This window comes from Pygocentrus nattereri, chromosome 26, assembly GCF_015220715.1.
Source record: "Pygocentrus nattereri isolate fPygNat1 chromosome 26, fPygNat1.pri, whole genome shotgun sequence".
NCBI lineage: Eukaryota > Metazoa > Chordata > Actinopteri > Characiformes > Serrasalmidae > Pygocentrus > Pygocentrus nattereri.
The window spans coordinates 20,598,172-20,621,848 of NC_051236.1; the positions used below are offsets into that span (position 1 = coordinate 20,598,172).

A 23,677-nucleotide genomic window follows, 5' to 3' on the forward strand; every position below is an offset into this window, starting at 1 on the left:
GGCTTACTGTTTGACAAATTTGCCAGTTGCCGCTTGATCACAAATGCAAATTAAACTGACAAGACCAAAAACGCTGCCTGAAAATACCTATGCACACAGCACCTTGTGCAATGTTGAAAAATGGGGTTTTCTGTTCTCATAGACAAAATGAAAAATGTGAGCAACAACAAAAACTCTGTTGAAATATCCTGACAACAGTTCATTTTTGAGCTATTCATAAATGGTATCTTGATCACTCAAGGACAAACGTCCAGCTAGGGGTACATCTGTTAGATGGTCATCACTAATATGGGCTGATTATATGCGTGTGCATGGCACGGCCCATTACCGCGTAGCAAAGGTCACTGGTTAAATAGAAATTATATACTAATCCAGTTCTCTTTGTTTGGGCCTTAAATGTCACTCTGATAGCTACAGTACTTGCGAGTCCATTGACACAAACCATTCATTTGCCGTGGTGTTTTGCTCTTCGCGCTGACACATTAAATGATTAATTGGTACATCTCCTGGCAAAAAAAGATTGATTTTCTCTCAGAGTATTATTCCACCAACAAGTGTGGGATGCTTTTTTTTTTTTAATTTAAAAGATCAATTAATAATCCACCTCTTCAGCCACAGCCTAGAATGAGTTTTCTTCACAATTAAGAAATGGACTCATCAGTCCGTGACTTATCAGCTTACAAACAGAAAGACTGCTTCAACTGCTGTCTCTACCTCATTGTCCCATTCTGTCCGCCAGCACTGGGGTTTAGCAGCCAAGATTTATTAATTCATTAAGATTTCCATTTACATTTCAAGAATAACATCATGTTCTTTCTCTAATACAGCCAATCCTTATAAATAACAGTCATGCTATGAGGAAACACAGGCTGTGCAAGGCCCATAGAGAATAGTGGGTAAGGGAGAAATGTATTCCACTGAATGAAATCATTAACCGCAGAGTCACAAATCTTTGTAAATAGACAAATTAGCTCCTGGCGTATCAAATTGAAGAATAGATTCCATTTTGCACAGTGCAGTAAAGATGGACAATCAAGACAATCTGTTATTTGTCTGCAGGGCCTCATAATGTCAATATGCCATAATTACGGAGGTCTTTATGAAAATGTATAAGGGGCTTTGTTAGTGGTTACGTCAGAGGTACATACTTCTTTTTCCCCCTCCCTTTTCCTTGACAGTGGGGTAAGCAGCCCAGTCAATGAAAGCCTTTCATGGCTTCTGAAGGTTTAATATCTTTAGATGTAATAGCATCCTCATTACAGGATATTATGCCCAGCAAAATATAATAAAGGACATCAATTAACTGATGAGCACCGCTGTGTTTTAAGTTAAGTTGAGCTAAAAAGCCTATTTGGACTATTATTTTAAACAGTAAAGAATTATACTAAAGGAAGCTTTCTTTGAAAGTGTCTATCAAAATGAATCATAATCACCATCTAAAACTTGTATTACTGTAATTTTCTGTCAGTTCAACCACTTTCATGCACGTCTCACTGGAGACATTTTCTCCAAACTTACATTATTACCCTCTTTCTGGGAAACCAGCCAAAATATCTGACGAACAGTTCAAGTCAAATGGAAATTAAGGGTCACTGGGTGACTGTGCACCATAACAGAGTGTTTTTGTTTATGTCTGATAAATTACAGTGACCCATGAGGAGGCCAGTTTCCAACACGTATTTGAGTCAGAAGGGCAGTGTATAAGATAGAGCTGAAAATCAATTCAATAATGAAAAAATGGCAATACTTTATATAAGGATGGCCACTGAGGGCATAGTGGTCCAACGCCAATAAAACAGGGGTGTCTTGAAATGCATGTTAATATTATAGAATATATATTACTGTTGTCAGAACAAAACCTCCAAAATCTCCAAAATGCTAACTTTACAGAAGAAGGGACAAACATCCTTGGTCCATTCTTCATGAAATGTACACTGAAATGTACTGTAAAATGTATTTTCAAATGATGTAAAAAAACTGAAAAAAGTCAAAAATGGAGATATGAGATTTTGTTCTGACAGCAGCAATATATAATATTAATTGTTTTCAATATGGTGATCAGGAGACGATGAGCATTCTGAATTGAGGAGTTAGACATCATGCTATAAATACAATGGAAATTTCTCTAAATCTACACTGCTCAAAAAAATAAAGGGAACACTCAAGTAACACATCCTAGATCTGAATGAATGAAATATCCATCCATCCATCCATTTTCTAAGCCGCTTCTCCGTCAGGGTCGCGGGGGGATGCTGGAGCCTATCCCAGCAGTCTTCGGGCGGAAGGCAGGATACACCCTGGACAGGTCGCCAGTCCATCGCAGGGAATGAAATATTCTCATTGAATACTTTGTTCTGTACAAAGTTAAATGTGCTGACAACAAAATCACACATAAATCATCAATGGAAATCAAATTTATTAACCAATGGAGGCCTGGATTTGGAGTCACACACAAAATTAAAGTGGAAAAACACACTACAGGCTGATCCAACTTTGATGTAATGTCCTTAAAACACGTAAAATGAGGCTCACTATTGTGTGTGGCCTCTAGTGCCTGTATGACCTCCCTACAACGCCTGGGCATGCTCCTGATGAGGTGGCGGATGGTCTCCTGAGGGATCTCCTCCCAGACCTGGACTAAAGCATCCGCCAACTCCTGGACAATCTGTGGTGCAATGTGACGTTGATGGATGGAGCGAGACATGATGTTCCAGATGTGCTCAATCGGATTCGGGTCTGGGGAACGGGCAGGCCAGTCCATAGCTTCAGTGCCTTCATCTTGCAGGAACTGCTGACACACTTCAGCCACATGAGGTCTAGCATTGTCCTGCATTAGGAGGAACCCAGGGCCAACCACACCAGCATATGGTCTCACAAGAGGTCTGAGGATCTCATCTCGGTACCTAATGGCAGTCAGGCTACCTCTGGCGAGCACATGGAGGGCTATGCGGCCCACATTACCGACCCACTGCCAAACCGGTCATGCTGAAGGATGTTGCAGGTAGCAGATCGCTCTCCACGGCGTCTCCAGACTCCGTCATGTCTGTCACATGTGCTCAGTGTGAACCTGCTTTCATCTGTGAGGAGCACAGGGCGCCAGTGGCGAATTTGCCAATCCTGGTGTTCTCTGGCAAATGCCAAGCGTCCTGCACGGTGTTGGGCTGTGAGCACAACCCACATCTGTGGATGTCAGGCCCTCATACCATCCTCATGGAGTCGGTTTCTAACCGTTTGTGCAGACACATGCACATTTGTGGCCTGCTGGAGGTCATTTTGCAGGGCTCTGGCAGTGCTCCTCCTTTTCCTCCTTGCACAAAGGCAGAGGTAGCGGTCCTGCTGCTGGGTTCTTGCCCTCCTACTGCCTCCTCCACGTCTCCTGGTGTACTGGCCTGTCTCCTGGTGGCGCCTCCAGGCTCTGGACACTACGCTGACAGACACAGCAAACCTTCTTGCCATAGCTCGCATTGATGTGCCATCCTGGATGAGCTGCACTACCTGAGCCACTTGTGTGGGTTGTAGAGTCCGTCTCATGCTACCACGAGTGTGAAAGCACCACCAACATTCAAAAGTGACCAAAACATCAGCCAGAAAGCATCAGTACTGAGAAGTGGTCTGTGGTCCCCACCTGCAGAACCACTCCTTTATTGAGTGTGTCTTGCTAATTGCCAATAATTTCCACCTGTTGTCTATTCCATTTGCACAACAGCTGTGAAATTGATTGTCAATCAGTGTTGCTTCCTAAGTGGACAATTTGATTTCACAGAAGTTTGATTTACTTGGAATTATATTGTGTTGTTTAAGTGTTCCCTTTATTTTTTTGAGCAGTGTATTTAACACAGGCCCTGATATTTCTAGAAGTAATAACATTTAACAGTAGAAAACTGCTGCACAGCTCTTGGAGCAGGAAAAAAACTAGTTAGCCTACTTTTGACAAAACTGGTGTTAGCTTCTTATTTGTCAGCTTCTTTTCGAATTTTCCGTTCCACCTTAAATGGTACAGCACTCTCAGGAAAATTCAAATGAGGAGCTGGCAAATAAGAAGCTAACTTCAGCTTTGTCTACCTTGGATGGTTGATTAGCCATGCTTAAGCTAGAACAATGCAATTAGCTGCTGTTTGGGAACATTTCCGCATCCCAGTTGAGTGCAGTAATGATGGGCAAATAGTTGCAAAACAAACGGTGACAGAGCGCCGACCTTGTGCAAGTATCAAATACCCGAGCTAGTACATCAAACATGTTAACTCACTTGTGAAAACAACAACCAAATGTCTCTGGTACCAGAACAAGGAGAGAATACAAGTTGCAGCAGTTAGTTCTCCATAAAACTCAAGCAGCCACCAAGTGCCCAATCTAAACAGGTGAAACAAACAACACAGGGATGCTTACAGCTTCTCAAGTGTACCCCTACTCAGGTGCAGCGAGTCCTGGATTCTGCAGTTTGATAGGTGTGATTGAGACACATTAGCCAGAAGAAGTAAATGAACAAGTAAAGCTCAGAGCCACAATATGCATCTGTAAAATACATCTTGTACTTCCTTATTCCTATTTTTAATTCACTTTAATTTCTTCTAAGAAAATGACTTGTACCAGTTATCCCCTTAACTACACCGTTGTTTTTTTTGGGAATATACAAATACATACATACATACATACTTACATACTTACAAATAAATAAATAAATAAATAAGTGAGTGAGTGAATGAATGAAGGAATTAATTAATTAATTAAAGTTACATAAGCATTTCTTTATTAATTCTGGATGAAATAGGTACTGTAACTTTATGTAAGGTAAGTTTAAACTTTCAGACCCTCTCCTACAAGCTCCTTGTGACTGCTCGACCCTCTTTTCCTTTAAAGCTTAATATGAAACCTTCCTCTTTACTGCACTGTTCTTCTTTCTTCAAGCATTTTTTGATGTTGTGTTTTTGTTTTGCTTCTAAACATATAAAAAGGGGGTTTGTGAAAGACCCTATATGAAATGAACATATTATTATTATTATTATTATTATTATTATTATTATTATTGTTGTTGTTATTATTATTATTGTTATTATTATTATCATGTAATATATGGCAATACATATCATATGAAATTTGCATACTGTTACACATCTTCAATATACATCATTTTTCATTTACATATGTGTCTAAATCCATCCATCCATCCATCCATTTTCTAAGCCGCTTCTCCGTCAGGGTCGCGGGGGGATGCTGGAGCCTATCCCAGCAGTCTTCGGGCGGAAGGCAGGATACACCCTGGACAGGTCGCCAGTCCATCGCAGGGCAGACAGACAGACACAGACAGTCACTCACACCTAGGGGCAATGTAGCATGTCCAATTGGCCTGACTGCATGTCTTTGGACTGTGGGAGGAAACCGGAGAACCCGGAGGAAACCCACGCAGACACGGGGAGAACATGCAAACTCCACACAGAGAGGACCCTGGCCGCCCGGCCGGGGAATCGAACCCAGGCCCTCCTCGCTGTGAGGCGATAGCGCTACCCACCACGCCACCGTGCCGCCCTGTGTCTAAATCGTTTATTAAAAAATGTTGAAACTGAGACTAGATCCACCTGGGCTGGCACTATGGAGAAACACAGCATTTACTTATGTAGGCTAATGTAATTCTGCTCAGAACAATAAAAAAACATGATCAAATATGGGTTTAAAATGTCTGTAATATGCCATCTGTCAAATGCCAATATTTAAAATGTATACGTAATTCATTTATAATCAATTGATGATTGAACTTAAAAAATACTTCAAAATTAAACAATTGGTAAAAATATAATAAAAAAAAGACAATGGTCAAACATTCAATGAGCTACACTCTTAAAAACAATGGTTCTTCAAGGGTCCTGTAGTAAAGAAAATGGCTTTATATAGAACCATGAAAGCACAAAGAACGCTTTGAATAATTAAAGGGTTCTTTGCCATGTGAAAGGATTCTTCAGATTCATGGAGAATGTGTTGTATAAGGTTCTATACAGAGTGTTTTTGAAAAGGGTTCTATATAGCACCCAAAAGGGTTCTTCTATTGTTATGGCATCAAACTTGTTACAACAGAAGAACCCTTTGTAGGTGCTGAATAAAACCCTTTTTAACCCTTGGATGCATGAGCGACCAATACCTAAACTCTTCCATGAGTGGGGTCAAAAATGACCCCAATTAGAATCAATGTGTTTTTGCAATGAATTAAAAAAATGCCTTTAATTTTGGTTAAAGCTGATTATATTTATTATATTTGGGTCAACAAAAGACTGATTTTACATTTAGCATGCATATTTATAACTTTTTATAACATTTTTTCATAAGAAATAACATAAAAATTCTTCAAAAATTATTGTTAGTATGTCCATGTGTCTGCAGGACAAAAAAGAAAATGAACATACATAATACCAGAACACTGTCCACTCACATTTGCCCACACAAAATTATTTTGGGGTACTGGGGTACTGCATTTCCAACAGCAATTGGTGGCTTTGCGGTCTTTGTTTCTTGGACACATCTGGCACATCTTTCTCTTCTGTCTGCCCTCTTTGCCTCTCTCCTGTTGCTGGTTTTTTGTCACTCCACACCTTCCCATTGCTTCAGTGATGTAGGTTGGTAGGTTCGGGGTACCTTCCAGTCGACTTTTCATGTGAAGGGTTACAAGGTCCTTTGAGAGCTCTGTGAGGAAATGTCGCCGTGCATTGGTGATTCCTGTGGAAAATTCAGGGTGCTGAGCCCTAAAAAATGAGTAGGCGTTTAGAGTGGCTATATCGATCATGTTGTACCACAGCACCATGGGCCACCTCTGTGTCTGGCGCTTGCAGGTGTAGTTGCCAACCATCTGGTCAATGGTATCTACACCTCCTTTGGTCTGGTTGTAGAAGAGGATTACTTCTGTTTTTTTTCTTTTGGCTGTTTTCATCCACCATCTTGCTGTGGTGCATTGTGCTGAGAAGCAGAACAGCCTTTCCCTATTTTCTGATAGAGCTGATCATGGTCATGCTGCCATTGAACCCAAATTCAGTGCTGTGAACCTCCCTCGACTTGGAAGCCTTCATCACTGGAGGGATGTCTGGCTTGTTCTGTCGCAATGTTCCCACAATAGTCAGACCCTTCTCCAGGAGATGCTCTGCATAAGGCACACTGGTGAAGAAGTTGTCTGTGGTGATGTTGTGACTTGTGTGTCTGAATCCACTGCACAGCTGATGGACAATATATCAATAATGATGTAATAGGTTACCTAACAGGTTAGCTTTTATTACAAGGAATCATGAATACAGCGAGTCTCTACAAAACAAATGCAGTAATATCAGCTAGCTTACTAAGCTAGTGTAATGTTAGCTAGCTAAGTAAGGCAGCTGACACAATACTAACATTATTACTAACATTATTTTGTAGTTAGCTAACTAGTGTCTACTTTGTTGACCAACATGATACAATAAGACAGAAAAGGCATGGAGTTGATAAATGAAGATATTTACATGTATGCTGCTGTGACCTCCTGGTGGTGAGAATGCAGGCATCAGATGTGTAAATGGGACAGAAAATGTATCCTGACAGTCACAGTTGGTAAGAATCAAAAGGTTCCCAAAGCAAACCCTTGAGATTCTGTAGGAAATGCTTGGGGTCATTTTTGACCCCGCTTATGAAAAACTGGGGTAGTGACACAAAAACTGCAATTTCTTAAAATGTATAAAAACATTTTTAAAAATTCAAATGGCCTCAAGTCACAAACATGTTTTATGAGGAATACCTGGAATATGGAAGTGTAAAAACTTTTAATTTCAGAGATTTTGAAAAATAACAACCCTCTGGGTCATTTTTGACCCCACTTATGCATCTAAGGGTTAAAAAGGTTCTATATAGAACCATATACAACACATTCTCCATGAATCTGAAGAACCCTTTCATGATGCAAAGATCCCTTAAATCATGCAAAGAGTGCTTTCATTGTTCTTGATACAACCATTTATTATTATTTTTTTTACCAAAGAACCCTTCAAGAACCATAATTTCTGCATACTTGTTACTTTACAGCATTTGCAGTTACTTTACACTGAGTACAGGCTCTTTGTGACTGCATTAAGTCTGTACTTATATGATAAATCTGCTAATCATAAAAATACAGATTCATAATGATGATCATTTTTTCACTACTCTAGAAATACTGACAACACCCACAATATACTCACATTAGCAATATTACATCATCATATCACCCTTACATATTTCTACTTTAGCAAGAAAACTTTCTGACCACTGACATTTTTATTTCACATGTATTCAATGCTGTGTGTCCTTTTCAAACCATTTTATACCATTTTATAGCTGTGTAAGCTGATTTTGGTATGTGACCATTATCCTCAGAGCAACATTTTCCAATGTCGTCCTTAGGTTAACGTTTCTCTTGTCCAATCACACTCTGAGGATAACGGTCTGATACTAAAATCAGGAGGTGCCTCTAAACACCTTGAGGGCTCACAGTAATTATCCAAAAAGAACAGAAGGGCCTGTGCACTCCTGAAAAGTTGTTTTCAGAGACAGGTTTGCTGCTGACAGCAATGACATACTACCTAGCAAAGTGAAAGATACATGCTTTATGCATTACTCCATTAAGGTCCATTAAAACCCAATCCCCATTTCCAGATTTTCAACTTTAATGTGGGTTCTTACACAACATGGTCAAATCAGTTCCTCTCAAGGCCTGGTCTGCACACAGATAAGATGGTTAGTGCAGACGCAAAGTGTTTCGCTCCTTTTCCTAACTACGCCAAGTGGTTGTTACAGCGCACATTAAGGCAGAATATATTCTGACAGGGTGACACATGAAGCAAAAGCACTGTGTTGCCTCTAGAAAGCTGGAGCATTTGTGTTTTGCATCAACATTCTAACCATCTGCAGAGCTACATGACATCACCTAATCCGTCATGTTTATATATTTATTTCCCATGATGTGTGTAGAGGCAGCGCTTGAGTGGGGCATGGATGAAAGAAGGAAAGCAAAGCTAAACATCTGGTGCTACTTGCAACAGCAATGAGACAAAGCTTTGGTAAATACAAGCATCTCATGAGAGGCAAACAGAGCATTGTTGCGTTCTTCTGCAACATCCAAACAGTTATTAACTCAGAGTATCTACAAAAAGCCATGCCAAGTACATTTGGACTGGTCATGACAAGGTGGTGGGGTTGCTGCGTGAAGTCTGCTCTATTTTGATTCAGCTCAGGTTCACTAGAAGGCTTTAGGTGTTTGAAGAGAATCGCAAAGCTCCAGCTTTTCAGTAATTAGTTTGTTTGCTGAATCAGCCTGAGCCAACTATTGTTGGAACAGTGCGTTATCTCCACACCCCAATCAATTGCAGGCTGACAGAGGAACGTTTGCATAGCATAAAGGTTATATATAAAGGCTGGGCTTAATATTTTGGTTTATTTACAGTAGTTACATGTACTGGGCGCAAATATTAACCACAGTGGCTCAGGGTGAGCTTCATGACATTCCAAATATGCTGACTGTAGACATTCAGAGGTCCCTCTCAGGGAGCAGGAGAGTACCTTTTGTAATGCCAACGAAACAACAAGCATGCTGTGATTGGATGTTTGTCCAGAATTAAGGCTAGAAAAACAATTTTAGGTTTTGGGTTTTTAGGTTTTGACTACTTGGTACACTACAATCAAAGGGCATATCTGTACCTTCTCATAACCTTTACATATTTAAAAAAAAAAAAAGCCTTGAGCCAAGACAAGATATACTGAATCAATACAGCTGCAATGGAATGTGGTACAACTATGTTCCCTAACAACAGGCACTGAAGATCTTGAGGGTACCACCGCAATGACAATTTTTTTTCCAAAAGCAGAGAATTTTCATTAATTTTAGATGTTTTTAATCAAAATATTCCAGTATTCGACTTGTAACGAAAGCAAATTACTGTAACATAGCATGTGATTTGGAGACAGATGGACTGTTGCACAGGACTTCTGCTTATAGCAGCAATCATACAGAAGTTCTATGTTTTTTATAGTCAGTTTAACTGGGTTAGCGGAATGGACAGTCAAGTTCATATTCGACTGCTAACTTCTAAGGTCAATTACATCGGGAAATAACCTTGAAGGTGAATATAAACCTTGCCCAAAATTGAGGAGTTATTTCAGTGCTTTTTACTAAATTTCTCAGCTTCTTCAAAACTACAGCCAAACAAATTGTGTTTCTTTCTTTTCTCTTTGTTTAAACTTTGTGGTTTTAATACCCTTAACTAACTTATTGTGCTTCAGTCTTTCAAAGAAAAGGGAGTGACTTGCGAAAGCGAAGGCACTGTGGCTGTGTCCAGCTTTCAGCTAACATTACCTGGGTATGGCAGTTTTTTATAGTCTAATATAGAGATGGGCCACATGATATTTTATCATTATTTTAACTGACATAAAGATTGATATCTTGTTGTCTTCCATCCATATCTTGTATAATCTGGAATCAATATTATATCCCCTGTGTACCCTGCATCTCATTTATCTACCTCAGGAAATGTGTACAACTCTACATATTATAGCTTTTATTACATAACTTACAGTACTGTTACAGAACTGTACATTGGAGTGGTGCAATACTGGTTTTTATTACTGTGTATACTTCAAGTCTAATGTGTATATATGTTTTTTATTTAAATATATTTTTTACATTTTTTACAGTTTTTACATACTCTTGTATTTAAGTACTACAAGGGGGCTACGCACCTTAGATTTTCACTCACACCTGTGTAAATGTGATTAACTTTATCCTGATCAACAACATGCTTTTCTGAGGATAGCAAGAATATCATTGGTACTTAAAGAACAGTGAACAACTGTATTCACTATTAAGACAGCATAGTTAGATATGGTTCAGTCACATTACTAGAATTACTTGCATGTTGCGTCTTTGACTCAATATATTGTGACATGTATCTTGTCCTCAAATATCGTATATAGTACTTTGTCACATCAACCATCTCTAATCACATATCACATCCATCATAATTGCTGTTTTTCTTCTGATTTTATGATAAAGTTTTGTTTAGAACAGTGATAAACAAGCCTTCAACTCTTCAAAGCCTTCAACTACATATGAATTAACAACAGTGTTCTAGAGTCTGAACTGTCAACAAAACACAGCTTCAAAATACTAGATAAGGAAATACACAGCAACATAATGAATGAATATGCAAGTATTTTAATTATCTGGGCCCTAGTACAATTCCAGATTGACTTCATTGCATACCATAGGTTGCCTTTTTAATAAGCTTACGGATCCAGTCCGTTTTTCCTTCAGCTACTATTCATTTGTGCACATTACAGGGCTGTTGAACAGTCACTGATCTTTTTAAGAGTACCATTTCAGCACCCCTAGAGACATTTCCAGTGCAAGTGTCTTGCCCAAGGGCACAGTAGCGGTGGTGAGGAGAAAGGCTGAAACAGCAGAACCTGGAACCCTCTGGTGCTCAGCATCCACTAGTGTTTAAAAAATGACAATTCCCTTGCATGTTACAGTTTTCACTCCTGCTGAATTAATTAAAGGCGTTGTTGGTGGCCATGGAACTGGAGTAAGAGAAGACTGTCTAGCTTTAATATATTGAACACTAATACAAAAGTTAAATACATTAATGCGCACATGAACATAATTTGTTTTCAGCTAATAAAGTTGCTTATTTCAATTAGCGGTCATAATCTGCAATTAGTCCAGAGGTCAGCTCCGCTCGCACCTAAAAGCTGTAATTATTTTCAAAGGGGAATGAGATTATTTTGCTGTGTATTTAATTATACTGATTACCCTTGAAATGTCAGAGTCAAGTCACATTATCTATAGTCATGTTAGGCTAATATAACGTCAAGTTTGAGGTAACTTGCTTTGGTTGTACTGGTAAATAAAATAAAACATGTCAATGCATACTGCCAATATCTTCTAAGGTAGACCTATTTTAAGTCCCCAATCTGAGCAAGCCTATTAAATGAGAATGCATTGTCACTTCTTAGAGTTAGAGAAGGTTTTTACCTCACTTCTTGTGGCATGTTAGAAAAATGACACTTATTGCACATCTCAGGTTTTTTCCACCACAACACTTTAATTATAGAGTGGCTAGAGAACATCCTTAAGTTCAGTTCTTCAGATTTCATTCCGTTTTCATTGCCTCTTCAGTGGGATGTACAGTAAAGTGATGCACTGAATTTACTTGATTTAAATATGCACATTATTTCCACATGAATGAAGAACATAAACATAACCATTGCCACGAATCTTGAGTCTTTCAAGGATCAATTTTGAAAATGAGATAAAAAAGTGTGAAGTGAACTGAAGAAATCTAATGAAATAGGCCTGAATTATACATAATTGCCCAATTACATAATTTTCTAGAGCTGTCAGATTTCACAATCCTGTTTACATCCTAACAAAAAGAATGGGAGCTTGACTTTTATTAGCTGAGTTGAGGCAAATTCCTGTTAATAGAAGAAAGCAAAAGACTAGTTTAAATGTTAACATATTTAGAGGGCAGCAGTGAGTAAAGTTTGTTTATTTCAACTTGAGTCATACCTGTTGTTAGTTGGGTGTTACTAGCTACATAACGGCATCTAGGAATCAGGATCAGATAATTTGGCCCTTTTATGGCTTTATTTAATTAGATCAATGTAATTATCTTTTGAAAAAAGACAATTAAATTGATGTTTGTAACAATTTATATGGAAATGAATCATCAGGTAACACTTGATCATGATAGGCCTATAAACACCGTCACATAATGTGACCAATAATATTTCAAGGTTTTTCCTAGAAACGTACATCCCTGCCTTTTAGGACCAATTAGGAATCTGTATTTTTAAGAGTCTAAGCACATTGAAAGACAAAAATGTGTTGATTAATACTGTTTATGTGGAGATTCTATACGCATTTGGAAATTCAAGGCATCACTTTGTACTGTGCATTTGTCAGTGGGGATGTAGATGTGGACTGGCAGAGCAGTCTTCAAGCCTCTTTCACGCTTTTATTTCAGAACATGGCAAAGTAACACCTCTTCTAATTCCAACATTGGCACCTGGTTTCCAGTCTATTTTTTCCTCAGAGCCTGAAGCAACCTGCTTTGATGGACCAGTGTTGCTCAAATGATAGATTGCGATTGCAACCAAGCTCCTACACAGAGGCTGCTTTAGACTAGAACGTTTCAAAGGCAGAAAGGACTACGGGTACTGTTCATGTCATCTGCAGCAGTAAATCATGTCCATTTCTCCACACAGTACCAACCTGCCCACACATAGTGAGAAAAATCAGGCTGTGGAAACCAACTGGAAAGTGAACGTTCACCGAAAACAATACCGCCAGTGCTGTTAGTGAGGCCAAGGTAGATAGCTTGGCACCCAGCAGCTGATCTTTTCCGCTTTGTTTCTCATTAGAACGTGTCAATAGAATCGACTGGGAGGAGCCGGGATGTGAGTTACGACTCCGGAGCCGTCATTGGCCTGCCCTCGGTGATGTGCTGACATTTCCATGTGGCTATCTGCCCATTAGTCTTCGTTGGAGTGATAGTAAAGGGAGGCGGCTGTTGATGGGCCCGCTCGGCGTGCTTTCGGTTACAAGAATCCGCATATCTGATTTATGTGCTCCTGCTCTGCTGTGATTCAGCATATGGCATCAACAGAGACAAAGAGACTAATGATCCCTGTGACCGCAAATGAGACGAAACGTCTTAAAAGAGAAAAAGAAGGGGAAGAAAAATCGTCAAGTGTCCTTCCCCTTCATTCCGGGGGAGCCAGATCCTTGCTATAAGCATGATGAGTAAAGTCAGTATAATTCATTAATGCGTGGAGTGCTCATTACTGTCTTTTCACACTTTTTGAGAGACTCATTACCTGCATAATAGAAGAGTCCTTATAACATTGAGACCATTCCTCACTGGAAATTAATCATCTCAGCCCAGACAAAAAAAGGGGATTCTCTTGTTAAATATTAAAAAACTTCCACACAATGAATTCTATTCTAATTTCCAGCCCCAGTCAGTGCTGTTGCCTCTTGAAGTGAGTCAGTATCTCCAGCAAAGGGGGAAAAAAAGAAAGAAAGAAAGGAAGAAAGAAAAAAACGGCATTGTGCAAGTGCAGAATCAGCCGGCAGAAAGATGAGTACAAAGGTAGGGAGATATACTCACAGTTGACTGTGACTCTCACAGTCCTGGTGTCAGGAGAGGCGATGTCGTTCTCGGCACCACATTCGTAGTCCCCTGCCGCATCCCGAGTTATACCGGTTATGTTCAAATTCTCTCCAGTCCCAAACTTCTTGGCTGTAAGCGAGAGACATGTAGAGACATTTACAAGCGGTTCCCTCCACCTCCAAAAGCCGTGAGTTAATTCATGGCTTAGTCCTTCAAGGCTGGGATATTGTTCCATCTCAGCAGCTCAGGAAAGAACCTCTAATTGTGTTATTTGCAGCCGGTGCTCAGACAACAGAAATACGCTCTCGGTATTTTGACATTTCTAGTGTTGAAACACATTAATAAAAAGAGGCAATAATGACAAAACAGATGAGTATGCTAATTCTTTAAACTACATATAATGCAATTTAGCTTTCTAAATGGCATATAATCACTTTGTAGGCCAGAAATCCAAAGGGAAATGTTTGTCCTTTGAGGCATAATTTGCACACAGAGAGATTACTGGTATCAAATAGCACGAGCAAATCAGAGTACTGCCAATATGCAGATATGACTGGAGGTCCTTGAGTAATGAATGGCAATATAACACAACAGGAGGCTGCCACGCTGCTACTGGACAAAAAAATCTCCCCGGAGTTTCCCGAGACTAGGAGGCATCTTTATTGCACTATTGCTCAATGAAATCTATTTATACCCTACTTTTCACAACGGAGAATCTGTCTTATAGCAAACAGAGGTAAACTGTGACATACAGATGAGGAAGCTCTGACTCAGCGAAAGCTCAGCTGAATGAAAAAGAGGAGAGAACAGCACACACACACAAAAAAGAATGAACACAGGATTTACTAGAGAGCTTTGGTCCTAACATCCCAGCCTTGTAGGGAAATGTTTTGCTAAGGTGTCATACACCTAAATGAAAGACTCAGTGGAAAACAATTGTAGGGCTGTCAGAAAGTTTTATCTTTCTCAACATTAAGCAGTGCTGACACTGAATTACAAACCCTCTCGAGAGGGAGAAGTCCACGGCAGTCCTGAATAGTAGCTTTGGCACTGTGATAAAATCACTAAAGCCGAATTATTCTTCCAGCTCTGTAATTTGCATACATATTTGTATGTTCCACAGAAACAATGACATCCTTATAGAGGGAAACAAACACAACAATTTAGTGCACTTCTGAGCTATTAAGATACTGGCTTAGACGCTTATCTTGGCTGACAAGGTGTTATTTTACTTGCAGTGCTTTGCAAATGAATGAAACCAAATACTATTTTGTCACATAATGTTTCCAAAACGTATTCGTGTAGATTACTTTATGAAGACAAAGTGTAGGGAGCTACATGTACATGCATGCAGGATCATTTGAGACAGTTAAACATCTTCGGAAAGAGGCAAAGGAATATCAGTATGCAGCATGATATGGACTTCACTAATCCATAAATGCAAGAGCAGCAATATCCTGGTTAAAATGCACCCGACCGAGGGACTTTCAATCTATTTCCTCTGCACTTCAAAGAGCGCATCAAAATTTGGCCTTATTTTCAAGGACCTTGTTAAAAGCTATAGGTAGGTCTGCAGACGCCTGTGATTTTATTAAGAGCAGCAAGCTTAAAATTCTTTTCTTTTTTTTTTGCTTTAATTACTATTGACATAGCCTCCACTGTTGTTTTTCTGGGCCTTAACTAGTAGGATCTTTATCTGTGATTAACTCACTGTATAATTTCCTTAGTTCATTGAGTTACTTTCTTTTCCCTTGCAGAGCTTTCACAATGAACCATCACTTATCAAAGTCATTAGAGCAAAAGAGGAAATTACCATGGGCTCTCTGCATGTCTAATAAAAAAGTAGAAGCCTGAATGCATGACCTTAGAAACAGTAGGCTGTGTTTCTCCACCATGATGCTAACAAAAAAAGTACAAAATAGGTCTGTGCACCCTAAAAGTGATGCATCGTCAGTGAAGGAACATCGATTATTCACAGAAAAAATGTATTCAAACACAAACCCGCACCTTATCATAAGCCATCTTAAATGCCCCCTGAATTGTACTGGGAAAATGTATGTTGAGAGTTATTTTGAAAAGCTCAAGTGTGGCTCGTCATAGCTCCGGGGACATGCCGCTCCAACCAAATTAGGCAAATCAGAGCAAGGTTAATCTACGATTCCACATTGCTCTGTGTTAAGTGCAGTCACAGTAAGCAATTTCCCACATTGTGTGGAGAGCACACAGTACATTTCCTTGAGGTCTGCCTGCTGCTGATAGGATGAGTGCTGGTAGAGAATACATTATGGAGCGAGGCAATGGCTCTCTATGCATTTCTACAGTTAACCCCTGAGAGAATACAGCAGCGGTCTAAATGTTGTACGAGTGGCTTCCCCCCGGCATTCATTGAGCTGTCAGCCATGAATCACATCCCTCCCACCTCCCACGCACACGCCCACACACACGCCACTTCTCTTTCTCTCTGTACTGTACCTCCCCTTAACCCTGGTAGCATTCACTTTGCCCCTTGAGTTGCTAGAGAACAACTGCCAAAACCTCCGTCTTTGCACCTTTTAGGAAAGGACGTCTTCAGAGAAGTATTCACCGCATTTAGATAGGATAGCACGGCGGTATTGTTCAAGGTACAATACCTCCAAGCAAAGACAATTTAGTGCAGTTTAGGCCCGAACAAAGCATCGACACAGGACAAGTAAACACTTCAGCACACCTCTATCATTTGAAAAAATCAAATTCCCAGTATTTTTAGTCAGCTATTTTCAAAGGTCACAGCTATGTATATACCAAGGCTTCAACTCACAATAGAAAGAGCTTATGAAAGCATGTTTGGGATCAGGACAGGCCACACACATGAAAGCTGCCTTTGACCCCCATACTGTACCCATTACAGAAAACCCCCTGGTCATCAAGAGCAGTCGGAAAAGTATCTTTAAATAAAAATGATGAATGCTTCCCATTTTAAAAGTACTCTGCCTTGCAGTGTGAATGACTGCAGCAAAAAGGTCGACCCTGTTCGACGAGATAGTTTTTGGCTGTCATGATGATGGAGGAAACAGATGCTGATCTTTAAGGGTAATTTCCTCTGGGCAGGTATTGATGAAATGGCCACATCCAGTGCATACTCATGCATACGTATTGGGATAGGCACGTACAAATAGCTTTTTTGTACACTCATGTTTCAGGCTGCAGGTAAAAAAAAATAAATGTGGGGCAAAAGTACCTTTTACTTCTATGTATTTACTGTATGCAGTGTACCAGTTTAGAATAATGACACTCTCTTTGCTCAATTCCACCACTCTAGGTGAGCAAAGGGAGAGGAGGGGACCCACCACAGAATTGCAAGTAACAAGTAAGTCTTGACAAAACGCCCAGAGTCAATTCCCAATTCAATACAGGCAACCCTCGAGTCGAGTCCAAAGTCAATACAGGCAAGTTCCGATTCAAGTAAGTTAGTACAGGCAAGAGTCAAATCAAGTCCTGAGTCAATGAAAGCAAGTGTCAAGTAAAGTCTTCAGTTAATACAGGCAAGTCTCAAGTCAATCCATGGTAATACAGGCAAGTCCTGATTCAAGCCCTACAGTACAGTCAAGTCTTAAATAAAGTTCCAAGTCAATAAAGGCAAGTCTGAAGTCATTCCCAAGTAAATACAATCAAATTTTGAGTCAATTCTCAAGTCACTAGAGACAAGTCTCAATTCAAGGCTAGTTCTGATTTAAGACCTAAGTAATTACAGGCAACTCTCAAGTTGGGTCCCAGGCCAACAGAGGCAAGTCCTGATTCAAGTCTTAAGTTAGGACAGGCAAGTCTCAAGCTGAGTCCCTAGTCCGACACAAGTCAGTATGTATTCTTTTGCATATTTAATGGCATTTTAACACTAAATACCAACATTACTGCAAAAGCAATATAGCCTATTTAATATCAGTATGTTAATTAGGGCTGCAACTAACAATAACTAATAATTATTTTCCAAACCTGCTCCTGGCGGCACACTGACCTGCACATTTTAGTGTTTTTCCTGCTCCTACCACACTTGATCCAACGAATCAGCTCATTAACAACCCTTTACTGTGTGGGTGAGCACTTACTAAGCACTAAAATGTATAGGGCAGTGTATATTCTGATTGGGGAGGCCTCATCAATGGCTGAAGACTTCTGCATGAAACATTACTGTGTTTATGACTGGCATGAACGACTGGCAGGTTTGTGATTTTATCACTGTATATTTAATAGATTTTGAGTGTTATCATCTCAAAACAGATTTAATATCATCCCATGCACTCTTTTTATTCTCCCTGGGATGACTGGACAGCAGTGATCTAAATACCATTTAATTACGGTTGCCTCCATATGACTTTAGTACACTATACTTGATATCAGAGTTAATATGCTATAGGTATATATAAACACAAATAAACAATGTCAAGTAATCTGTGTAGTACCTTTATGGATGATAGACAATTGTAATTGCACACGATGGTTTTTCACTGTGCCATCACTTCACTAAAGATTTATCTGCCACATCTATCCATAACACTGGTCCAGAATTCATGGCTAATGTTTATATTTTATAACATATTTTCAGCCGTTTTTCTGCTGATGAGAGATTTTCATGCTGCACTGTAATTTTAATAACAGTCCTGTGAAAATCCTACACAGTAGGTGGTGATACCTTCACCCCTGTATTGTGGAGGTGGTTGATGATTTTAGTAGCAGTTGTTTTCAAGTTCTTCTTCACTGCACTAATAATTCTTCTATTACAGACTGCAGCTGCTTTCCTCTGTGGCAGCTGATTAGAAAGTGGTTTATCTCTTTTCAAGACATTGTAAATTGTTGATTTTGCTATGCCAAGTTGACACACTAGAGTTTTAATTGAATTCTTTTTTTTTCTTTTTAACGAACCAAACTGCATGCTATGTTTTTCTTTCACAGCCAGCTGTTTGTGTTTGACACAAGCCAACTGACTTCAAAGGCAGGAAACAAAGGGAATTTTAAAATTCAACGCCTTGCATTTACAGTGCTTTTATCTGTGAATGGAATGCTATCCATTACTGACCAATCCTCATGCTTACTGAAAGCAGAAGCACCACAGAAATAATTTAAAATAAGATAAACTATATAAATATGAATAACACAAAAGGTGAAACAAGTTTTATACTTTTACTTTATACACATCTCAAATCTGAACTGTTTGACTGTTCAGTTCTTACAATGGACACACTGTATATCAAGCCTCTAAAGATGCATGGCCATATTTACTAAGCCTTCTGTGTCAGATTTAGGTGCAAATAGGTCACATTGCTGCCTATGTGTTATGTACAAAAATGCAATTTATGCACCATGTACACTGACCACTGGATGTAAGGTGGATCACATATTCCATTAACTTTACTGAAGTTTGGGCAACTAAGAGCAGCATGATTTGTGTGGAAGTTTCTACAGGCATAAAGTAGCAATATTGTCTCACAGGTGTGTTACTGGGAAACTTTCATTAACAGCAGAGGTCACTGCACAGATTACTACTATTTCAAATATTTCAGGGTCATAATACACATATAAGAGGGGAAATATGCCTTGATGCCATAATATGTGCTCACAATCCATACTACTCTTTTCCAGATTATATAATTATCATATAATATATATTTTATAAGAATGTTTTGGTGTCAAAAATAACAACCCTGTTTCCAATGTTGAGAAACTGGAAAAATTTAAATAAATGCAATGATGTGCAAATCATTTAAACCCTATATTTAACTGGCAACATACAAATGTTGAAACTGAGAAATTGTATTGTTTTGTTTTTTTTTTTAAATATGTGCTTATTCTGAATTTAATGCTAACAACACGTTTCGAAAAGGTTGGGCCGGGGCCAACAAAGGACTGGTAAAGTTGTGTAATGCTTAAAAACACCTGGTGGAACATCTCACAACTAATTAGCAAAACAAAAAAAACAATTAACTGACAACAGGTCAGTAACATGATAACTTCTGAAAGACTCTGAGAGGCTGAGTCCTTCAGAAATAAAGATGAGGAGGGGTTCACCACTCTGAAAGACTGCATGGGCAAATAGGGCAACCATTCAGGAATAACATTTCTCAATACAAAATAGCAAAAAATTTGGGGATTTCATCATCTACAGAACTAATAACACAAAAAAATTCAGAGAATCTAAATCTCTTGTGTGCATGGGACACGGCTAAAAACCAATACTGGCTGGCCATGATCTTTGGGCCCTGAGGTGGCACTGCGTTAAAAAAGACAAAAAGACACAATTCCGTAGTGGAAATCACTGTATGGGCTCAGGATCACAGATTGTGAACACAGTGGTGAATCCACAAATACAAGTTAAAATTCTATCATTCAAAAAGAAGCCACATATAACAAGGATGCAGAAATGCTGCTGCATTCTCTGGGCCAGAGCTCATTTAAGATAAACTGAGGAGAAGTGGAGAAGTGCCAAATGGTTTGTTGAATCAAATTTTGATATTCTTTTTGGAAATCATGGATGCCGTGTCCTCTGGACTAAAGAGAAGGACCGTTTGGCTTGTTATCAGTGCACAGTTCAAAAGCAAGATTCTGTGATGGTAAGGGGGTACATTAGTGCACATAGCATGGCTGATTTGCACATCTGTGAAGGCAACATTAATACTGAATGATATATACAGGTTTTGGAGCAACAGATGCTGCTATCTGGACAACATCTTTTTCAGAGAATGTCTTGCTTTTTTCAGCAAGACAATGTCAAACCAGATTCTGCATGCATTACAACAGCATGGCTCCACAGTAAAAGAGTCCGGGTGCTAAACTGGCCTGCCTGCAGTCTACACCTGTCACCACTGAAAACATTTGGTGTGTTATGAAATGAAAAGCATGACAAAGGAGACCCTGAACTGTTGAGCAGCTGAAATCCTTTATCAAGAAAGAATGGGAAAAACATTTCACTTTCAAAACTACAGCAATTGGTTCCCAAAAGCTTATGGAGTTCCAACTTTTATGAAATGTTTTACTGGCATCAAATTCAAAATGGACATTTATTTTCCAAAAAATACTAAATTTCTCAGTTTTAACATTTGATGCATTTTGTGTTTGTATTATTTTCAACTGATCAAATCACTTGCATTTTCCCTTTTGTCTCAAGCTCGTTCATGCCTCCACCATTTTGCAGAGCTTTTTCAAGCTCACATCTCAAAAGCATAGTACAGTTAGTAGGCGGTCCTATGTGCAGCTGCATGATTAGTAACAGTCTGTTCATATACGCTTATGCGTCCAAAAGAGTACATCAAACATCTAAGCTCATTATCCAAATTACAGTAAAAATGCTGCTAAAACTGCACAGCTTTCTAAACATTGAAAGGATATCAATACTGTTCTTAGCACAAACACACATGAATAAAAGTGAACTGTGCAAATAAGAGTAAGTGCCTTCATGTCTGGCATAAAATGTTCTTGCCTTTTGATGATTCAAGCACCTTCCATCTGGAGCGTACCTATTAAGATCAATAGTCTAAAACAATAAAAACATGCCTTTTTTTTAATCCACAAGCTTGTGGCATATTTCAATGATAGTGTATCAAGTTTATTTTTGGTGATGTTACTAATGTATGAATTCTTCTTCTAGAGCTTATTTCCACATTCTCCTAAAAGTTGAAGGTAAATGTATTCTTCAAAGAACTGTGCCTTTAGTAAATAGTGCTTTTATGACTCACTGAAGCTTTTAGAACTGGAAAAGGAATTCAATAGCAGAAATGCACTAGAGGAGGAATATGACAGCCCTGAGATAAGTGAAGCTGTCTCTACTTATTAGATAAGTGCAACATGCATCTTCATAAAATAGAGGAGTGCTCAAAAACTGCTGCTCTGCCAGACAAGCCACTGAATTTCCACACTGGTCTGGTAATGTATATATATCTTCTTATGAAAGGCTGAATGACAGAAAAAGCAAGATGAGCTTAATGTGCATTTTTTCTAGTTTCCTTTATTTATTTGTTGCAGCACTGTGATGAATATAAAATATCACATTCTCAAATGTGGTACTTTCTCAAAAGGTACAGGGATCAAAAACACTAGCCAACTTGAGTGCACTGTTATCATATTTCACAGCATAACAAACTATTTTAATTACATGCAAAAGACTAGACAAGGAAAAGTTCTAGGATTGGATATATTTATGTGAGAGGAAAACGTCCTTTTATGAACACAGAGAAGAAAATACCACTTCATGAGACATTTGTTGGAATCTATTGAACTGATTAAGCAAAAAATAAAATCAGGTATACATCATGTATTTAGGATTTCATCAGTACTGAAATCATTTCAGTACCAATACCAATAACAGTGCTTAAAAGCAGTATCAGTTTGGTGACAGAAATACCAATACCATGATGCAATTTCTGGTGCCCACATTCTCAACTGGGTGTATTTGCACCAGTAGATGGACCTTAAAAGCATGTTGGCAGTGTGGATTGACAAGCAGCAGTAAACATGCTGTAACACTAGTATTTTGTAGGAAGGCAATGGTATTGGGTGATTTAATAGTTGGAATTCTTCCTAAAGTATTCCTTTTGCCACAAATAAGCCAAGTAATGCATACACAGACTTTAGCTGAATGGCTATGGTAGGCTTCTTTCAGGAATCCCTCATCTCTGTCTGCACAGTCAGTTACAGTCTGAGTTAACATTAGTCCAGTTCTCAAATGAGAGCAAACTTCACATCAACATACAGAAGGAACTGCCAGTCTCTTGGGGTCTCTCTCTCTCTTTCGTATATCATCAGATGGCCAACTCAGTGCCATGCAGCTACGCCCTCATTTCTGGACCAAAGTCAAAGAGGCCAGCTTCTGAGGGTGGGATATATAGGGGGCAGCTGGTGATTATGTGCACGGCAGTCTGTTCAGGTTTGCCACACTCGCATGCTGCACTGTCCGACAGGCCCCACTTCTTCTGCGATGACTTGTAGCAGCCGACCCCAGTGCATCAACAGTTCAGCAAGGTCCACAGGTGGCGTGGGAGGTCTCCTTTTACACCACCCCCTGGGCCCCTGATGTATTGTTGGATGCGGGATGGCCCAGCCATCTCCCACGTCTGTTTCCAAGTTGCTGCCAGCCAAGCATCCCTGGACAAGTCCTCAGGAATAGACTGTAGTATCTCTTGTGCTGCCTTGTTGTAGGGATGGCGAGACTTGAGCCTTCCTGGTGGAGCCAATGATATTGTGACTTTGTGCAGGATGTGCCAGTTATACTTCTGGGCTTTTCTTGCCAGGGTGAGGGCAGCTGCATCCCGTCTGAGACTGGCTGGGGCGATTCCAGCAAGGACTGGCAGGTAGGACACAGGCAGTTCTTGCCAACATACACATCCAGCTCCCTTCGTGCTTCCCTATTGTTGAGGTGGTATGCTGCAGCCACTGTCTTGCCCACGCTCAGCTGAAGGTGCCACTTCTGGAGGTAACCTGCCAGGATGCCTATGTCTCTGTTGAGACCATCTTCCAATGCCTTCCATGTTGGGCGTGAAAGCATGATGGCCAAATCGTCC

The 23,677-nt window shown here is 39.6% G+C and overlaps 1 protein-coding gene across 3 annotated transcripts in view; it reads right to left on the minus strand.

The window, feature by feature from the left end:
- negr1 (neuronal growth regulator 1) overlaps positions 1–23,677 on the minus strand; it is a 184,754-nt gene that overhangs the window by 83,554 nt on the left and 77,523 nt on the right. For all 3 annotated transcript variants that reach the window (XM_037534842.1, XM_017720913.2, XM_017720923.2), the window contains exon 4: positions 14,151–14,282. In XM_037534842.1, the coding sequence (XP_037390739.1) occupies positions 14,151–14,282 (132 nt within the window). The remainder of the gene's footprint in view (positions 1–14,150; positions 14,283–23,677) is intronic.